General features: G+C 40.5%; 2 protein-coding genes across 3 annotated transcripts; both read right to left on the reverse strand.

Moving 5' to 3' along the window:
• Positions 1-240: 240 nt before the first annotated feature.
• On the reverse strand, positions 241-11,135 carry NUP35 (nucleoporin 35). 2 transcript variants are annotated; one of them, XM_082763950.1, is made up of 9 exons: positions 11,040-11,135; positions 10,441-10,611; positions 8,550-8,677; positions 6,826-6,886; positions 6,090-6,231; positions 5,636-5,705; positions 5,418-5,546; positions 1,140-1,304; positions 241-808 (listed from the first exon to the last, which is right to left on the reverse strand). In XM_082763950.1, exons 1-9 carry the CDS (start codon positions 11,056-11,058, stop codon positions 731-733), a joined length of 963 nt encoding a protein of 320 aa, XP_082620076.1. In that variant the 5' UTR covers positions 11,059-11,135; the 3' UTR covers positions 241-730. The 2 variants fall into 2 exon arrangements, with proteins under 2 accessions (XP_082620076.1, XP_082620075.1); XM_082763949.1 differs by having other exon boundaries at positions 10,441-10,614.
• Positions 11,136-11,213: 78 nt separating this feature from the next.
• DUSP19 (dual specificity phosphatase 19) lies at positions 11,214-17,488 on the reverse strand. The gene is made up of 4 exons (XM_082763062.1): positions 17,242-17,488; positions 17,116-17,162; positions 15,771-15,923; positions 11,214-12,460 (listed from the first exon to the last, which is right to left on the reverse strand). Exons 1-4 carry the CDS (start codon positions 17,459-17,461, stop codon positions 12,239-12,241), a joined length of 642 nt encoding a protein of 213 aa, XP_082619188.1. The 5' UTR covers positions 17,462-17,488; the 3' UTR covers positions 11,214-12,238.
• Between the last annotated feature and the right edge of the window lie 1,541 nt (positions 17,489-19,029).

The following is a 19,029-nucleotide window of genomic DNA, read 5'->3' on the forward strand; positions in this document are numbered from 1 at the left end:
GAGATACCCATGGAGATAACTTACATAGGAATATGTAGTTTAAGCATTCTCACAGTAAGTAAAAATACTGAAACCCTAACTAGTTTTAACACAGGTGGTACTTCAATAAGTCAGCAGCATCTGCTTGGCTGGTAGACACTTCTATAAAGATTAAGCAGCATCATACTATTAAGAGTAATGCAAACAGTATTTCCTAATAGAACTAGAACTCATACTTCTCTAAAAAGAGCCTAAGAAAACTTAACTTTACTTAGCTTTATTAATAAAACAATTAAAAGGTTGCTGTGACATCTAGAACAAGATGTCGGATAATTGTAAAACAACAATGAATACAGACTAAAAAAGAATTAAAATCACATGTACTAAAAACCGTCTCTGTCCCGGGGAGCCAGCTGTAAATAGCATTCTTCCTGCAAGTACGCCATCATCTTTACTAGGAAGTAATTCACAGAAAGTCATCACAGAGGAAAAGTCAGTGCTTATATTTTTACAATCATGCATTCAGAGCACAAACAGGAAACAAGCACTTATTTACACGGATTCAGTTTTTAAAACCATGTGTACATTGCCATCATTTAAAGTGCAAGCTACATGTCTGCTGAATTCGTTGAAGGCATAACAGGTGAGATGCAAATTAAAATACTGACACCAGTAGTTATACAACTAACCACTGATGAGAGTAGCATATTTCAAACCCTGACCAACTCAGTATGTTACTTCCTCTTGTAGATTACCAGCCAAACATATATTCCATTGCTTTAGATACAATACTTTCATCTTTCCTAGGCGTCTGTCTGTCAGAAACCACCTAGAAAACAGGGAAAAACAGTAAGAGAAAAAAAAAATCAGTTCAGGTATAGTTAATTCTTTTTACACTAACTTTTTTTTTTGTAATTTAAATGTTACTATATATTGACAAACACCTAAGTTTCAATAGTTATCAATCTCTGGAAAAGTGTAGATTTGTGTTTTTTTTTTTTTAATGATTTTATAGGCCAAACTGACTAAGTTTGTACCTGTGTCACATCTTTACCCAGTCACTGTAAGAACTGACAAGAAAAAGGCCCGAGGTCCCATTAAAGTGTGTCAAGCCTCACACACAACAGAAAAAACAAACATTTCTGTTTCTCTTAAAATACCTGGTAGTCACTAGTGGAAGCTTTATATGCTGTTGCAAGAGGTCTCATTGTAGAAATTCTTGTAGTACTTGCAGGTTGTACTGGTGTGCCTACAGATTTTGTAGGTGGAGTGAAAACTGAAGACACTGAAGATGTAGAGCTTCTTTCAAAGTTTTCCATCACAGTCTAGAAAGAAGGTTAACGCAATATAAATGAATATTTAAAAGCAGCATTTGTAAATCTATCTAAAGTTGATAGAAGCATTCGTATGCCATAGAAAGCAATGAGTACACTTAAAGTGCCTGTCAGTAGAGAGCACACAAGGTGCTTACACACAACTCCAAGCATTTTTCTCACCGCAGTTGTGTGTATTTTGCATTATGTGCCACCGCAAAGCAAAGCTCATAATCTGTTGGCTGCATGTACTAAACATCAGCCAAGTTTGAAATCATAGATAGAATACTGTAAAACTTGCAACAAGCCTCATCTTCTTCAGGCCCATTTGAACACAAGTAGCATAACATCCTCCTCCTAGATATGTCTAAAATATTTTATCTGTTCTGTTTAGGAGAGCCTCCAAGTCTTTATGAACTTGCACCTTCTGGGTCAGATTCACTTTACCAAGAAGTTTCATTTACTCCCTTTAGCAAACACTACAAAATAGAGTCTTCAGGCTCCTTTTCTAAGCTTATTTATGTGCATTTAGAAGGGAATGCACATGAAATGGAAGACACAACAAGCCACTTGATGTAAGCTATGCATTCCAAGAAGGATCCAGAGAACACAAGACAGGAAAACGACAACCAGTCAGGAGAGATGTGACTTACTGGATTCAGACTCAGTGGAGCATCCATACATAGCATTCAACCAGCCTAAGGAAAGCAGAAACCCAGAAACACGTGTGGCAGAGGAAAGCTTTCCAAAAATACTGGGTAGGATTAGCATCTAATGTAGGTGGCTGCTGATTGCTCACTCATTTCCATGTGTTCCCCTCATGCTTGTATCTACTTTTAAATCAGAAGCCTATACTGATATAAAATCTATCTTTTCAATTTGTGAAATGTGTTCATCTGATTTCCTCCCTTTCATCTGAAACTAAGGCTATAGAGGGACTAATATTCTGGCAATGACGCTCTGCATGAATTAAGGGCACCAGATAAAGGGGACAAGCCTGAAGGGAGCAAAGGGAGAAGGCAAGACCGGGGCAGGACCCTCCACTGCAGTGTGTATGGTCTGCCGAGGAAGGCAACCCCTATGGGTATTGACTGCCGAGTGAGAGGGCCTCGACCGGACTTCTCCCGCACTAAGGTCAGGTTGTCCCGAGAAAATAACATAAGAAACTTTTTTAAAACCCATATAAAATTGATTCGTTTTCCAGGAGCTGGATCACCCCAACAGGCTGAACTGCAACACAAGCCCAAATCAACCCTGAAAGCGGGCCCAACCCAATTGAAGGCATTTGCCTATTATGGTCCAGCTATGTGGGCAGAAGACTGATCCTGGGGCTATAGGACCCCAATATATATGCTTAATAGAATAATTAGGTTACAAGCTATAGCAGAAATAGCTGTAAATAAAACCGGAGATGCACTTGGATTAACTGCAAAACAAAATACCAAGATGAGAACTGCTTTGTATCAAAATCGCTTAGCTTTGGATTATTTACGAGCACAAAAAGGAGGGGTCTGTGGAAAATTTAACCTTAGTAATTGCTGTTTAGAGATTGATGATGAAGGTGGTTCTTGCTAGTAGCTGGTAGGGCGCTATGTGTTGGCTTAGGATGAGAAGAGTGCTGATAACACGCTGATGTTTTGGCTGTTGCAGAACAGTGCTTGCACCAAGCCAAGGACATCTCAGCTTCTTGCTCTGTCCTGCCAGCGGGCAGGCTGGGGGTGCAGCAAGAGCTGGGAGGGGACAGACCCAGGACAGGTGACCCAAACTGGCCGAAGGGAGTAATCCACACCATCTGACGTCATGCTAAACAATACATAGAGGTGGCTAGTGGGGGGAGGACGGCTGGACTGCTCGGGGTTAGGCTGGGCATCGGTCAGCAGGTGGTGAGCAGTTGCATTGTGCATCACTTGTTTGTACACATTAGTAGTAGTAGTACTATTATCATCATTATTGTTGTTATTATTATTGTTATTATTATTTTCCTGTCTTTATCTCAACTCACGGGCTTCACTTTCCCATTTCTCTCCCCAATCCCAGAGAGGGAGGGAGGGGTGAGCAAACAGCTGTGTGGCGTTTAGCTGCCAGCCGGGTTAAACCACAACAGAAGGAAAAGCTGTAAATGAACTTGTAAAAGAAATGTAGAAAATTGCACGTCCCAGTTCAAACTTGGAATGGAATCGATGTAGGAGGACTGTGGGAGGGGGCTTTATGGGCGGTGATTGGCTTGCTAAAATAAGGATGGTTGTATTGGGGATATGTGGAGGATTGTTAATAATTCCATGTTTAATACCTTGTGTTACCAGACTAATACTCTCAGTTATACAAGGAATGCAAGTATCTGCAGTACCTGTTGATCCAGAACCAGGGAAAAAGAAAACCCATTCCCTGATGATAATAAAAACAAATGAAGATCCAAAATTGATATCAATTTGGCAAGTATTGACTCGATTGTAAAGGAAAACACGAATCAATACCATGAAAAAGGAGATAGGGAATTGTGAAATGTGTTCATCTGATTCATGTCAATATGGAACAATGCTAGGGCCACATGATATGTGGAAATGTGAGCTTCTGTCTTACATACCCTTGTATAACCACAAGTCTAAGAAAAAACAGAGTGGTTAACGTATCTAGTTCTTGTATCGTGCACAGGAATGGTCCAGCAATTTGTGTCAAAAGGGGATTTGAAGGGTTAACATTGAGGCCCGGGGCTAGGGGATAAGAAAACAAAGGGGTTTCAGAATAACTGCTAACTACTATGACTATTGCATGGGACACTACTCAAGTCTCTGATATCTGGCCAAGAGATTAAGGAGAAGGGGAAAGCTGAAGGACGACTAAAAGACGAAGCTTGCATGGGATGCTGCGCAAGTCTCTGACATCTGGCCAACATGGACAAAGGAGAAGGACAAAGCTTGGGAGGAAGACTACGAGCCTTCAGCACGAGAGACCCCCAGAGGGACCACTGGAGACTGATACGCATGCTCCAGTGGGAGGATTTGGATTCTGGGAACTAATTATAACAACCCTGCCTTTTCTAGAAGTAGTAATGAATCTGTATTAGCCTAGGAGCATAAAAACCAGCTGCCTGATACAACTTGCATCCATTTGGTGGAGCAGAGACTCCTGGCGCACCCAGTGCTGTTTGCTTGCCTCTATTCATTTAATAAATTGTAAACTTTAATTGCAATCCCATTTGCGACTCAGTCATTTCTTACAAATTGCAAAAAGTTTTACAGGCTAATGTCAAGCCCTCAATGGCTTAGTCTCCAGAATTCTCTTGCCTCCACAGTACAGATTGTTTGTTCTTATTTTAAAGCAGACACTATACACAAGAAGCAATAAGAATTCAAAAACAAGGAAGAGATCAGATATCTGACAAATGTCCCAAATCATCACGTGTAGAGTTTCAGTTTATAGGAAATACAGTCAGTGATACAAACTGGAAAGCAAAATATTAAATAAGAAGAGAGAACCAAACCCCTACCATTAGAAGCCCATGGAAGAAAGGGGCACTGAACTATGTTTGTCTCTGAATTTTAATCAATGTAAGGAATGCTTCAATCTGATAAGAGATCAAGTAATTTCAAGCTCAATTTCTAGGACCTTCTTCTCAGAAGGTTTACAACTGAAAACTTACATTACTTCTTTGTGTCACTTATCCTTACAGTAGACAAAAGAAGAATAGGGTTAGGACTGTGTTGCTCACAAGTTTTCTGCCTAATGTAGTAAGATAAACTAAAGAGTCAGCATCAGGCAAGTAGTCACATAAAAAGGAGTCAGAAGATTGAAGCGACAACTGGGAGCAATAGCAGTCTTAATCCACCCTCACACATCTACCGCAGTCCCTCACTTGTCTCTATGTTATGGTTTCACTTCATCTCACACAGCAACACAACTCCATGCATTATAGCTTCCATCCATCACAGATTTCCCATAACGATCTTTCTCAGCAGGTCATTTTGTTGACTAAGTAAGAAAAATTCACGTAAGGTATAATAGACTATGTAACAACTACATGCTGCTTTGTTATTCAAACAAAAAAAATGAAGGGAGTGGAGGAAATAAAGAGGAACTCCAAAAGCTGAGTGCTTTACATTTAAATGAGAGCAGTAGTTAACTTACTTTATCTATACAAGGTTTGACACCAATCATGATAGATTCACCAAAAATTCTTCCATCTTTGCTTAAGGCTTTTCGGGCTTGAAGCTTAGACTGATATCGAATATGCATCCAATTTCCTGTGTTGGACATCTACATGCGATTAAATGAAAAAAATTGTGAAATTTAGTCTTTTTAAACAATGAGACAGTGTTTCCAGAAATAAGTTTCGAAAGACCTACCACGTGCTTTAGTATGTTTCCATATTGAGCAAACTGTAGAAGAATGTATGAAGCAGATGCTTGAGGAAACCTGAAAGACAGGAAAAAATCTCCAAAATTATGAGTTGTTCAGGATTTTTGGTGCTAAAATGCAACTCTGTGAAGGGCTTTAAGAAATCCAGAACAGACCAATATGTTAATACTGTTTTAGAAGCAGTAACTTGTGTAATGCTATCTTCTAGGCAATTTTACTTTGCCACACAAAATTGTAGAATGGTGCCTTTTCAACTGAAAATAATAATAATGCAGTTTAAGTTAACATATGTACAACTACTGGCTTTAACCACAGCTGTATTTCCTACATAACCCAGGAATGCCAGATAGCAACGACATCCAAGCACTGCTTGTTTCCATACATTGCCACATTGCCAAGACTTGGCCCATGATGCTCCTAATATTTGAGGCATTAACTTACCCAAATACAGTTACCCATGTGTCATCAAGTTGATCTTCTGAAGTTAGGGAATCACCCTGAGTATAAAAAGGATCTAGCTGAGCAGGAGATAGAGTAGTCTTCCTGGGCTGTCCAATACTTGCAGGACTGAACACACTTGAAGCTGTTAAATTGAAACGGTGCTGTTTAGCAAATTATTTTTGCAAGACAGCTTAAAAGCCTCTACTAAAAGAATTAAATTCAGTATTAAGCGTTTCACTTGTACATGAAAGAGGTTTGGTAGAGGTTTATTTGCAGACAGACAGTAAGTTAATCCAAACTTCATAACTGACAAGATACTACTAAGTTTGTGGCTAGTTCCCTAGCTTCCTCCTTAACCCCTAAACAGCAGCAGATGAACACAGGTATCAAATAAGAACAGTGCACCCAGAGTTCAGTTTAGCAAGAACCTATGGGTTCATACAGAAAATATGAAGATGGAAGGCCAGTCAATCTCTGCAGTTTAACTCAAGTATAAACACGTCTGTGCTCACTTCAGGAAGATTCTATATAAGGAGTAAGTAAAGTTGACTGAAAGTCAGCCAGCCTGAATGGAAAAGTATTTCCTACCCACACACAATCTGAAAAGCTAGTTAAAAGAACAGATGCAGGTCCTTTGCAACTTAGCAAGGAGTTGGTGTAGTTTGGACATCGATGATTTTTGCCTACTAAGGAATGAATTAAGAAAGTAAATTGCCAATTTTAACAGAACATCTACCTGTTCCAGGGGTTGATGGCATATTTCCAACCAGCGGGCTCTGTGTTAGGGAAAAGCTGGCCTGCATTAAAAACACAGAAAGTAACAAATCATTCTTACTGGTACACTTTTCAGATCAGAAGAGATCTTCTTAAGGCAACCTAAGTGTCAGGTGGGAATATTGAGCCTGCCTTAAGTTAGGAGTAACTTAAGGGTAATAGCACACATTACATTTATATTTAACACAAGGTTCCTAAAGAAGCTATTTGACACCTTTTACATTCCAGCACCCAGTAGGCCTCGACTATTACATTCTGGAGTTTCCAACTGATTAGTAAGCCTTAAAATATGCAGTTAAATTTAAGCCTCTTATCAAGAGTTAAGTATTAGGGTGTATGGGAATGCAGACCAAACTACTCCACAGAAGGCAAGCAACAGGATTGAAAGCATCTAGAGTATTTTATCTAACAAGAAAGCACTGCTGTTATATGAGAAAAAAAGGCTTACTTAAATTTAGGTCAAGCTCTAAGCATTGGAAAATTTGGGTAACAAACCCTTCACCTAACACCAATCACATGTACTTTGTGAAGCTTGGTAACTTTTGGTATCAATACTCAGAAATCTTCTACTTCATCTTTCCCAAAATAGGCATTTCAACACTGCTATCAGCCAGCAATTCACACTAAGTGCATCCTGATGGAAAGGATGCCCATATCATAAACCACCAACATCTGTTTTTCACCTTCTAAACAGCTCAGAACAATTATGGTCATCACCATTTTCCCTCTAAATTATTTAGTGTCGAGTTCTAATTGCTAGTAGTTTGGGATGTTGTTCTTTTGTTTGTTTAAAAAAAAAAAAAAAAAAAAAAAAAAAAAAAGAATTTCAATATCTGAAACAATTTTAGCATTTTTTTTTTTATCTGCAATCATGTCATATCTTAGAAAGAAGTTCAAATGAACTGCAGTACCTGTGAGCCCAGCCGCATGCACTCTCTCTCTCTTTATTTAAAAAAAAAAAAAAAAAAAAAAAAAAAAAAAAAAAAAAAAAAAGTTATCTAGTCCTTTAACACAGTAAAGGACTCTTTCCCTCTTTGGAAAACATTCAGAATAAACCTTTCAGAAGGCAAAATTCAATGAAATGTCTACTCAACCAGTGAAAGGCCTTCTCCCTGCATCAACAGATGCATGTTCACTGACGCTAACCCACTAACGCTTGACTGCTCAGTTGAGGTAAGCAGCAGAACTTATTATTAGCATAACCTTCTAGAAATTTTACTGCTGCTCTTTTAAAGTTAACCCCACCCTCTCGCCCAAATCTTGATCAGATATTTTACTCAACATAAATTTCCTTCTACCTTGGTAGCATTGCCTCTGTTGCCTACTAAAAGGAAAAGAACACATATTTGGACCTTTCTGGCAATCAGCAGCTTAATAAATTAACAGGAAGGTGAAAAGCTGTAACAAGTTCGCATTTGTCACATACAAAGCACAACAGAAGAACGATTCCTGTTTTTCTTTCTCTGCAGTCTATCGAAAAACCTTAACGACAGGAGATAGCTTATTACTTCACTTCTCTAAATTCTCAGTTATATAAACCATTGTAGTGAAGTGTCTGGTGAGTCTTCAGATCATGCTGTTACTTAATTGAGTTATTTTGTGTGCCTGTTCCTCTGTACCCTGAGAGATGCAATCATGGAGCTATCTCACATCTGCTAAGGAAAAGGCAGTACTTAAAACACTTACTGGTCTTCTTGAGGTTAGCGGTGTCGATCCAAGCCCAGGACTAGATAAGTCATCATATATGCTTCTAACTGGTGGAGCACCACTTTTGTCTTTGTGCGTGGGGACTACTGGCTGTGGGGGAGAGCCACCTGCAATTAAAAGGATAAAATGAAAAACATGAGAAAACTTGTAATTTCAGTCTAGGGCTAATTGCTCTTGGAAGTTCAACAGAAATTTAGTCATGACAGACTTGATTCTTTCACTAGGGGTTAAGACCAGCTGACCAAACTGTTCAGGTTTGAATGTTCTGTGCAAGAATACCTCCTATTTACCATGAGGTCTCTTTACAGAAATAGCATTTAAAACTTTCAGATCTCTGGATACCAAATACACCTGATTAAACTCGATACATTCACTACTTACACGCACTTGCTCTTTGTAGCCATGCTCGGAACTGCTGGTATTTTTCTATTTTGAGGCAGATTAGAGATAGAGCTTCACTGTTTCAAAGACTAATGTCTTGTAGCAAAAACCATGTTTAAGACTTCAGGGGCATACTACATGCTAAAGAATCATACAAAGAAGCGCACAAACATCGCACATGCCATCACAACCCCACTGTCCAAACTCCTTTATTTAATATGAAACTTCATTAGAAAGAAAAGCGTAAGCTCTTGAAAACAAGAACTACTTTGCACTTGGACAGGATGAAATAAACTGATCTCCCTTTTTTCACTGATTGAAATATTTTTATATACACCTTTGAATACTTTGTGTGGCTTTACTGCAGAAAAAGTGGTTTGAACAAACAGCTTTTACTTACGGAAAAAAACGTGTCACTTAAGCTTTTCAGAAGTACTTTTCAATCCTTAACTCTGAGCTTCAATACTCTCTCAACAGTGTAATACACTCAAGAGCTGCTACACTGCATTAATAAAGTACTCCACCCTCAAGGCCTAAGTTCAAAGCATGTACTTAACCACTCATTTTGGTTAGTGTCTTATTCATTTCTTCTTTTCTGTAACTGAAACTCTGTGGCTGTAATAATCTCTTTAAAAAATTATTAGGCCAAATGCACGTGAAATAATCATATGCCAAAGTTTCCTAAGAGGCTTGTATTTAAGGAGAAAAAAAAAAACAAACAGAAAGCAGGAAAACAACAGACAACCACTCCTACTGTGAAACTAAAAGAGAAAGATTATCTTGGAGTACTTTCACATTTACTTTCTTCCAAGACAGATAGCACACAAATGCCACCTTGTATCTATATTAGGCCAAATAATTCATTACTAAAGCCAAGACCATCCATGATACGAAAAAGAAAGGAGGTACAACTATTGCTTCATTCTTCTATGAAACTGGCACGTAATGTCATCATTCCTGAAGCACAGGTTAAAAAAAAAAAAAAAAATCTTCTGCATCTACTGCTGGGAAATGTCACTACTCCAACCCATAAAATTAAACTACTATACACTAATTAAGGAGTGTATCTTAATTTTTCTCTATCCAGTTTTGTAAGTCTAAAAAACAAATAAAGGCTTTCTAGAATTCACCGTAAAGAAACCAGCTGCCTCCAGAAGCTGCCTGTAGAAGTTCGCAAACACATCTCTCTGCTGCAAGCAAAGAAAATGTTGATAGCTCTACATGCAGTCAATGTGTAAAGAGATATAGAAAGTGATTTTATGTTAGGCAAGGCTCATGTTACCTTCCCTGTAAAAGCAACTGTTTCTGGTCCCAAAGCTGCTATGTTTAAAGCATTTATTAAGATTAAGTCTACTTTGACAAACTTCATTGAACGTGCATGAACTCAGCGTTAAGCAAATTTTGAAGCCTGCAGCAGCCACGCTGAGCAATAAGATGAACCACGTTTTTTTGTTTCGGGATGAACTCTCAGCATGTCCTGAGTGCTGACCTGCAAGCAGGGGAGATCTCATTTCCATCACGCCGACAGCAGGGCCGCTCAGGGCGCGGGGCTGCGGGGTCACCGGCGCCGGCAGGTCGCCCATCAGGAACCCGGGCAGGAACTGCGCGCTGGCTCCTGGCTTGGGCGACGTGGGGGAGCCCAGAGCCATCGGCTCCGCTCCTGCTGCAACGCAAACGAGGGTCAGAAACACCCGGCGCCTCAAACGCCCCGCGCCACCGCGGTGCTTCGGCAGCGGGTCGATTTAAAACAGAAGAATATATCGCGAGTCAGACGCTGCAACTTCGCCTGCTTGGAACATAAGTTATCTCGGCTTTTCCTTTTTAAAAACAGCAAGAAGCGCCGCGCCGAGCCCCTGTTCCTAACAAATATCGCCGTGGAGGCGCCTCGCGTTAGGGGTGTTTGTTACACGGGGGGGATCCTGACCAGCCCGGCCTCCCACGCCGCCTGGCCCGGGCCCACCGCGCCCCCCTCGCCGCTTCCCCTCAGCCCAGCCGCCGCGGCCGGGCTCGCGGTCCCCCGGAGGCTCCCTGCGGACGGGGAGAGAAGGGGAAGGAGCCAAGAGGGTCGCGGACAGCCCCGCGGCTCACCTGCGGGCGGCGGCTCCATGGCGGAGGCGGCGGGAAAGGGCCGGCGGCGGCAGCGCTTTCAAACGGGCCGGCCCTTCCTCCCGCCGTCACTTCCCGCCGCCATCTTGTGCCGGGCCCGCCTCCCGCCTGAGGGACGGTGACAGAGAAGCCACACGCGGTGTTTTTTTCTTCTCTTGTTTTATTGCGTACCAACATTTCCAACCGCTTAGAGCAAAAATACAGCTGTTAATAACATTTTATTATTTTTTTTTAAACAGATTCTGTGGTGTGGTTTTGTGTTGTGTTTTGTTTTGTTTTCCATACACATCTACTTAAGACACTTTTCCCAGCCTGAGAACTGTCAGGATGGTACGAAGAAAAATAAAGCAGTGCTATCTATCCTATGGTGTCTGTTTCTTACATATGATGTGAGTGAGGGGACAGGAGTGGAGGAATGAATGCAAAGACAAGGCAGCATCAGGGAGATAAAAATGTTCTTCATATCTCCACTGAAGTAACTACCAAAAAAAAAAATGATAGCTTGGTTCCCACCGCTTCACAAGCATCATATTAGTGCACTTCAAGTCACTGATTGATGGGAAATAGTAGAAAGAAATGAAGCATTAAAGCATCCTACACCTTTTTGCTTCCATCAAAAGACCATCTGTTTTGATTTCTAAAAATATTTAATGGCTGGCTAGCCCACAAAAAGTAATAAATTCCTTTTTAGTTGCACTACCAATTTAAGATCCAATAGGAAGGTAATTTATTATATGAACATCTTATTATCTAGATTTTACACTCAGCTAGGATGGATAAAGATGTGGTTTAGCATTAAAGAAAATAGGGCAACTTTATTATCTCAGTTAAGATTTTATTTCTGTTCTCTACTGCCTGCATTCTCTGATGGTTCAATTAAAAAAAAAAAAAATCTCTTTATTTTACTACTGCAAAGAAAAATTATCTTTTATCCTTGCTCTAGGAAAAGCTTGCTCTTGGGTTAGATCATCTCTCAAATCAGTGTAGTACCATATGGCCTTTAGACTAGATGCTGAAAAATGGGGACAGAACGGTGAACACTGGGGAGAAAAAAAATAAATAAATAAAAATAAAGACTTCAAAATGCACCTGTGAAAGGGGACTGCAAAACGAGAGATTAAAGTACAACCAGCATCTGGTACTGTATAGTCAGAACAGATTGTTTCACTTTCCCCTTTTGATCAGTCGTGATCATCTATGCTTCCATTTGCCTTTATATTCTGTTCTTCGTACTTGTGAAGCTGCTCCATGAAGCCAGGATTTGGACAAACAGCCGGTCTTGCATTTTTCACCAAGGAATAGGCACTAGCAAAATTCAGTCTTTCTGAATTCATCAGAAAACCGATGACTATTGCTGCTGCACGAGAGACTCCTGCATTACAGTGGACCAGCACCACACCATCCTTCAAGAAACAAATGAAACATTAATTGGGATATTTGTTAAGTAGATAAAAACAAGAAACATTATAGCAAAGGAACTTTATCTACAGTCTACTCAAATTTATTAAAAGTTCCTTGCTGAGCTCAAAGCAAATATATACACACAAATAACTCCAAAAACAGATATATGAGCCCAAAACTGAGTATTTTTGTAATCAAGGCCACTTTATAATTACCAAATACTTCAGATCTAACTAATGTTTCAGAACTGAAAAACATTCCTGTGTCCCTTTCCCCAACACCTTCCAACTGCCCCCTTACGTAAAAACCAAATCACAGATATCTGGGATCCTTGATCTACTTGGGTGCTAACTTTAAAATTTATTTTATTTGCAATATGGAAAGGAACTTAACTCTATCTTGTTACCAGGTTAAAAATACAGAAAGGCAGCAAACAGCTAGGCACAGAGGCAGATATTAGAACATCCTGTAGTTTCAGTCACATGCTTCTTGCATACTCTGGAGTTCTTCAGTGAAGATTCTGGGTAAGCAGGATCATGCATAGGAATAGAGAAATCAGAAAAGATATCGTGTGATTTGCAACAAATCTCTACCTCACCATCGCACTGCTGATACAATTGTAGTGGTTGGTACAGCTGCTTCAACTATGGCCCCTTGCCTGGGGACTAAGGTGCAAAATCCAGTGCTACTGAGCTTCTTGTCAATTCACAAATGTTTCTCCTGGTGGTTAAAATCAGGCTTAGCCTGTATTACATACAGAATTAGTATTAGCCTACTTAAAAATTTCTTGCACAATCTTTAAGACACCTGAATGACTCTACAAAGATGCTGCAAGTTCCATTACAAAATACAGAGCACGAAGACATCTAGATAATCTAGAGTGGCTTCAGACACATTTCCAGTGTCCAGGCTCTGTGACCTTGTCATGGTTGTGTGCCAGTCTATGGCCTGGCAAAGGCTTGGCCTGAACTGTTTGCCAAATACCACTTTTCAACAACACCAACAACAAAATCATGAGCATCTCCATATTCTGAATGAAGATATTAAAACACCATACAATCAAAAGTATTTGAGGCTATGCAGATATCTTCTAGACATAAACAGCCTGCTCTGTCTGTCCTTCACATGCACAAATTATTCAATGGACATGTTGCCCAGAGGAAGAAAAAAGATGTTGTAGTCAACAGGGCTGCAAGAACTTTATGATTTAAGTCACAAAACTGGGAGTTCCAATTACCTGGTGTATTCATGTACACACAGAGCAGAAAATGGTTCCTGCTCCAAAAGTCTTCCAATTTAAAAAAATAAGACAAAGGAGTATGAGTTGTATTATCCTTGTTGATGAAATGCTAAGCTGAGAGGCAAGGAATGATTTGCTCAAGTTAACACAATAAGATTATGGCGGAGCTAGGAACTGAATCTAAGCTTGCACATCCCAGCAAAATGAATCACAAACCCACTCTTTTTTCACAATGGAAATCACATCACCTGCTGGAAACTGCAACCTTCATTCACTTGCTCACATTCATAGGGGTGTGTTTCCTAATCACAGATTGTAGCACAGTAGAAGGCAGACTTCTACATGTACCTCCCCTCACTTAGGAATTGTCACTGGCAACCCATAATCCACTGTCTCCTTTACAAAAATAAACCATTAAAATTACTGTTATGCTACAGCTAATGAAGAAATTGCTGCAGCTTAACCACTATAGATCTGGAGTAGTGTTTACTGATTTAATCGGTTTTTAGTGATTTTACTCAGAAAAATATTATTTTACTGATTTTTTTTTCCAGGCAAACCTACCATAATTGAGATTAATATTTAACAGTGGCACTGAAGATAAAAAATAAGCAGTGAAAGTTATCCTTTTTTTTTTTCTTTGTAGAGTTCATGCTTTATTTTCCACATTCACATTGCTTTAAAGTTTTTATTTATGCCTACTTTGTAATACATTGCCAAAAACTATATATAATGATATCCACAGAGTAGACTTGAAAACACAGGCAATCACATTAAGTCAAATATAATACTGAGCACATTCATTTTTCCTTGCTAAACCCTGTTGCTTATTTATATGAAGTTGAATTTGGCACATCATTCTTGACTAATTTTGCATTATATATGAGCCATATGATTTGACACAGGTCACCATGTCATGGAAAATCCGGCTGCCAATTTGCAGCCTAGAGGAAGAGGTGAGCTCTGATCAGTATCAGAATTTGTACCGTGATGTCTACAGACTCAAGCAGTTAACAGGTTTAGAAAACTCGATCCTGTTACAAGTACCAGCTGTCAGCAACTTGCTGAACAGTGCATGCTTTATTTACATTCTCTAATTTAAATGCTCTCACACTACTTTATTGTTAACAATGTTTTAGTAATAATTTCTTATATAGCATGTTTTCTCATCAGTGAAGGGTCTCTCCCTCTGCCACTTTAGGAGATGAAACAGTAGTATCTCTTTGTAATTACTTACACGAAATAGCCCTTCGTGATACACTTTATCATAAGGACTTTTAACACCAGCTTGACAAAGCAAATAAAGTGATTCAAAAACATCTGGAGATTTGCCCCCACACTACTATCATATGCTTCATGAACTGACCTTGCGGAACATCTATTCCATTAACTACCTGATCTTTTGAGTAACTTTTCCATTGCAAAACTACTGATATTTCTGTAAAATAAATCAGGAAAACCACGTAGTTTACAAAATAGTAACTGGAACATAAATAGCAGAAGCAGAAAGCAACACCATGCAGTTATGAATGGCAAGTCTCGTTTAGAAATGAAGTGGAAACCGTAACAAGAAACTTTGAATTGGTCATTAAGTGACAATGTGTATCACATAGCTTATAAATGATATATGAGAGGAAAGAACATTGTGTGACACAAAGCAAGCTGGGGCAAGATTATCTTCTTTCATCTCAAGCTATGTAAGTAATGAATATGGTAGCTATAGTAAAATAAGGTACAATAACATCTGGTTGTCACATCATTGTGTTTATAACAAACAATGGTTGTTATAAATTATACAGTAAACCCAAATATAACAAGTAAGAGTCAGGGATAGTCTCAGTCATATGCAGGGCTGCCAAACAACCCCAAATGCAGTCCCATCATGCTATTTCCTATGCTATGTCTTTTTTTTTCAGCAGTTAAAATCACTGGTTGGCTCCAAGCCTATTAACGCATTCTCTGACAGTCTTGGTACATAACTGTACGTGGATGCATGATTTTTGACAGAAGCTGCTTTATATTTTAAATAGAGAAATAAATAACTAATAGCATTAGTTATTAATATACTGTACCTGGTTTTTGGCCTTCTCAATAAACTCAAAACATTCTGGGAAATAGGAGGTGATATCAGTTTCTGGGATGTCCAGAATAGGAATGGTCTTGTATATAAAGTCATTAACGAAGGCATTTTGGACTCCATATGCCACATTTAGAATATGCGTAACCTAAGTTAAAAAAAAAAAAAGAAAAAAAATAGGAAAAAAAGGGCATTTTCTAAAGACAGCAAGCAAAATGAGCAGTAACAATGGTAAATAATTCTTTGTGTAAATTACAATCTGCAGATGTCTAATCGCATTGATCAGTTTTACGTACATATGCCGTCTATGACGTGCTTTTCTACAAGTTTTACTGTGAGTTAAAATATAGCACAACATACTATATATATATATATATATGTATGTATGTATGTGTATTGTGCTAAATTTCACTTTAACTGAAACAAGCTGTCAATTATCATCCAGGCAACGGAGGTATTTCAAGTCTTCATACCTACTGAAGCTATTTCAAGACTTAGCTTTCATTTATTTAATGTCTGTGTGGGTATTCAAGATCCATTTCAGTTTACAAGTGGGAGTCATGTGATTCAGCACTGCAGTTTAAACAACTCAGGATGGAACAGAAGTTCTGTTTTACAGTACAGACACACTGTCCAACGGGAAAAGAATAAATATCAGTTTGTAAAAAAAAAAAAGTTTTTAGGTACACTGAATGTGACAGTCAACATATTGCGGGGAAATGTCAAGAAATTTCAAGTGACCATAAATACCTCAATAGTCACAGATGACTGTTAACACCTCAACATCTAGTACCACAGCAAGGAAGACCTGCTGTCAGACAATCTGGTCAGTGGGCTTTGAACCTCCTGCTACAAGCCATGTGCTTGAAGAGTTTTCCTTTCCCTCTCATCACAAACGAGAGGAAATGAAAAGATCTGTGCTCACCCAAATCCAGAGACTGAAGGCAGAATTTTCAGCAGGGAAGAGACATGTCAGTCCACAGGTGGATGGTAAAACAGAAAGCAAAGGGAAGGCACAGATCACCCAAGGATACCCCAAATTTAAAGCCTGCCCTAACCCATCAGCCCAATGTTTGTGCTGAGTTCCCCACGCTGTTTGCTGGAGCAGGAGGATATCCAAGTAACCCATACCTGCACTTGGCAGGAGTCTGCTCAGCATCCCAAACACAAACACACAGGGCAATGAGGAATTCGCTTGTCACCAGAGCACCAGCTGTGCAGGGGAACACCCCAGCCTCTTGCGAAGCCCCGAGGTTTTATTTACAAGGGCCAGTAACTCGCAGTTCCCCGAGGCCACCTCGGCGTTTCCAGCTGGAGAACAGCCACCCCCTCCCCGTTACCTTGTGCTTGCTGAGCGTCTCCAGATCGTGCGCGGCGTCCTGCGAGCCTGCGAAGACAGCGAGCCCGTTGCCGCCGCCGCCGCTCGCCTCAGGCCCCTCGGCGGCCGCCCCTCGCCCCGCACTCACCCAGCAGCAGCCAGGGCCGCACGGCGCCGACCTGCAGGTCGCAGCTCAGGTCCCGCACGAAGCCGCCGCCCGGCAGCGCCTCCTCCTCCTCGGCCACCTGCAGGCAGGCGCCGCGCCACGTCTCCACCAGCCGCCTGCCCGTCAGCGTCGTCACCCGCGTGCGCTGCTGCCGCAGCTTGGCCCTAGAGAAGCTCCGGATCTCCTGGGCGAGGGAGTGCATGGCACCGGCACCGACACCGGCACCGGCGCCGGCTGCCCGCCGCACAGCCCGGCCCGGCCCGGCCCAGCCCCGGGGCGGTGCCTGGGCTCACGGTCGCACCGCCCCCGTGGCCGCCATTACCGCCCGCCCGGCCCCGCCCGGCCGCGCTGAGGGAATGTTATATGTCATATACACAGGCACAGACACAGAATTTCTAGGTTGGAAGAGACCTCAAGATCATCGAGTCCAACCTCTGACCTAACGCTAACAGTCCCCACTAAACCATATCCCTAAGCTCTACATCTAAACGTCTTTTGAAGACTTCCAGGGATGGTGACTCCACCACTTCCCTGGGCAGCTCGTTCCAATGTCTAACAACCCTTTTGGGAAAGAAGTTCTTCCTAACATCCAACCTAAAACTCCCCCATGACATATAACACTAAATATAGTTATAAATAACTCTAAATATGGTGTTATGTGTGACATTTTTATTCATAAAGTTACATGGTATTGCCGTTAACTTAAATTGCACCCAAAATTCACCTCAGTTTTTTGTTTTGTTTTGTTTTTTAAATCCTCCTTGTCAGTTCATAGGATAAAGTTGCATAAATTACTACAGTGCATCCCCTCTGATGTTAAAATATCCATAACTGTCCTTGTGCTGACAGGATATGACTGGAAAGATCCTTCTGATAGTTCCCTAGTATAGAAACAACTACAGGCAATTTAGTTCCACATAAGGAGGTCTACAAATGCCTAGTCAATTCAAGAAGTATAAAGTAGTGTTAGGAGCTGCAACAGTATAAAGTTATTTCTAGGGACTACAGAGGCAATCTTATCACAAGAATTAGACGTAAAATTAAGTTCATCTGAGAAAGGCAGAATGCTACTGTCACGAAAAGCAACAGTGAAAACTGAGAGATAAAACTAAGGAAAAGAGTTAGGATGGGGACAGGAAGACAGCGAAGAGACAAAGGTAACACAGGTGCCAAACAGAAGGCTCCAGGACTAAACATAGCTTTCAGCAATCATTTTCTACAACTAAATTTACACTCAAAATACAAGCAGGAGGTTTTGTAATGTTCTGCACAATAGATCTGTATTTAGTAGTCTCTCTGAAAGTGGTCTGTGGCTTACAGCAGTTCAAACAATGAGATAGAAGATCATTCATTTTTTAGCAAGGTCTACTGATTAATTTTGATGAAATAGATCAGCTGTAAGCAATGGGGACTGTGGGTTAGGCCAGGAATTACACAGTAGTTCATGGCTATATTTAAGTTGCATTGGCTTGCTACAGCTGCCCTTGAGAAGTGGTGAAAGAACAACAACTGTGGGGTATCCCACAAGAATGCAGAGAGCCTCTTATGTCAGGAATTTTGGCAAGGCCTCAGCAAAATCTCCTTGCAGTCTAAACTCAGGAACCTGCCGCTGGAGTAGCACGGCTCTAGGATGTGTCTTATAATTGACTTCTGCACCATACAAGTATGGAGTATGTTGTGTAAGAGTCTGCAAGACCAAACTGTGACAGAACTGTAAGATGTTTATGATTAAAATTTAATAATACATTTGTATATTGTTCCTTGACATCT

The sequence above is a fragment of the Aythya marila genome (genome assembly GCF_965140915.1).
Source record: "Aythya marila genome assembly, chromosome: 6".
Lineage (NCBI taxonomy): Eukaryota > Metazoa > Chordata > Aves > Anseriformes > Anatidae > Aythya > Aythya marila.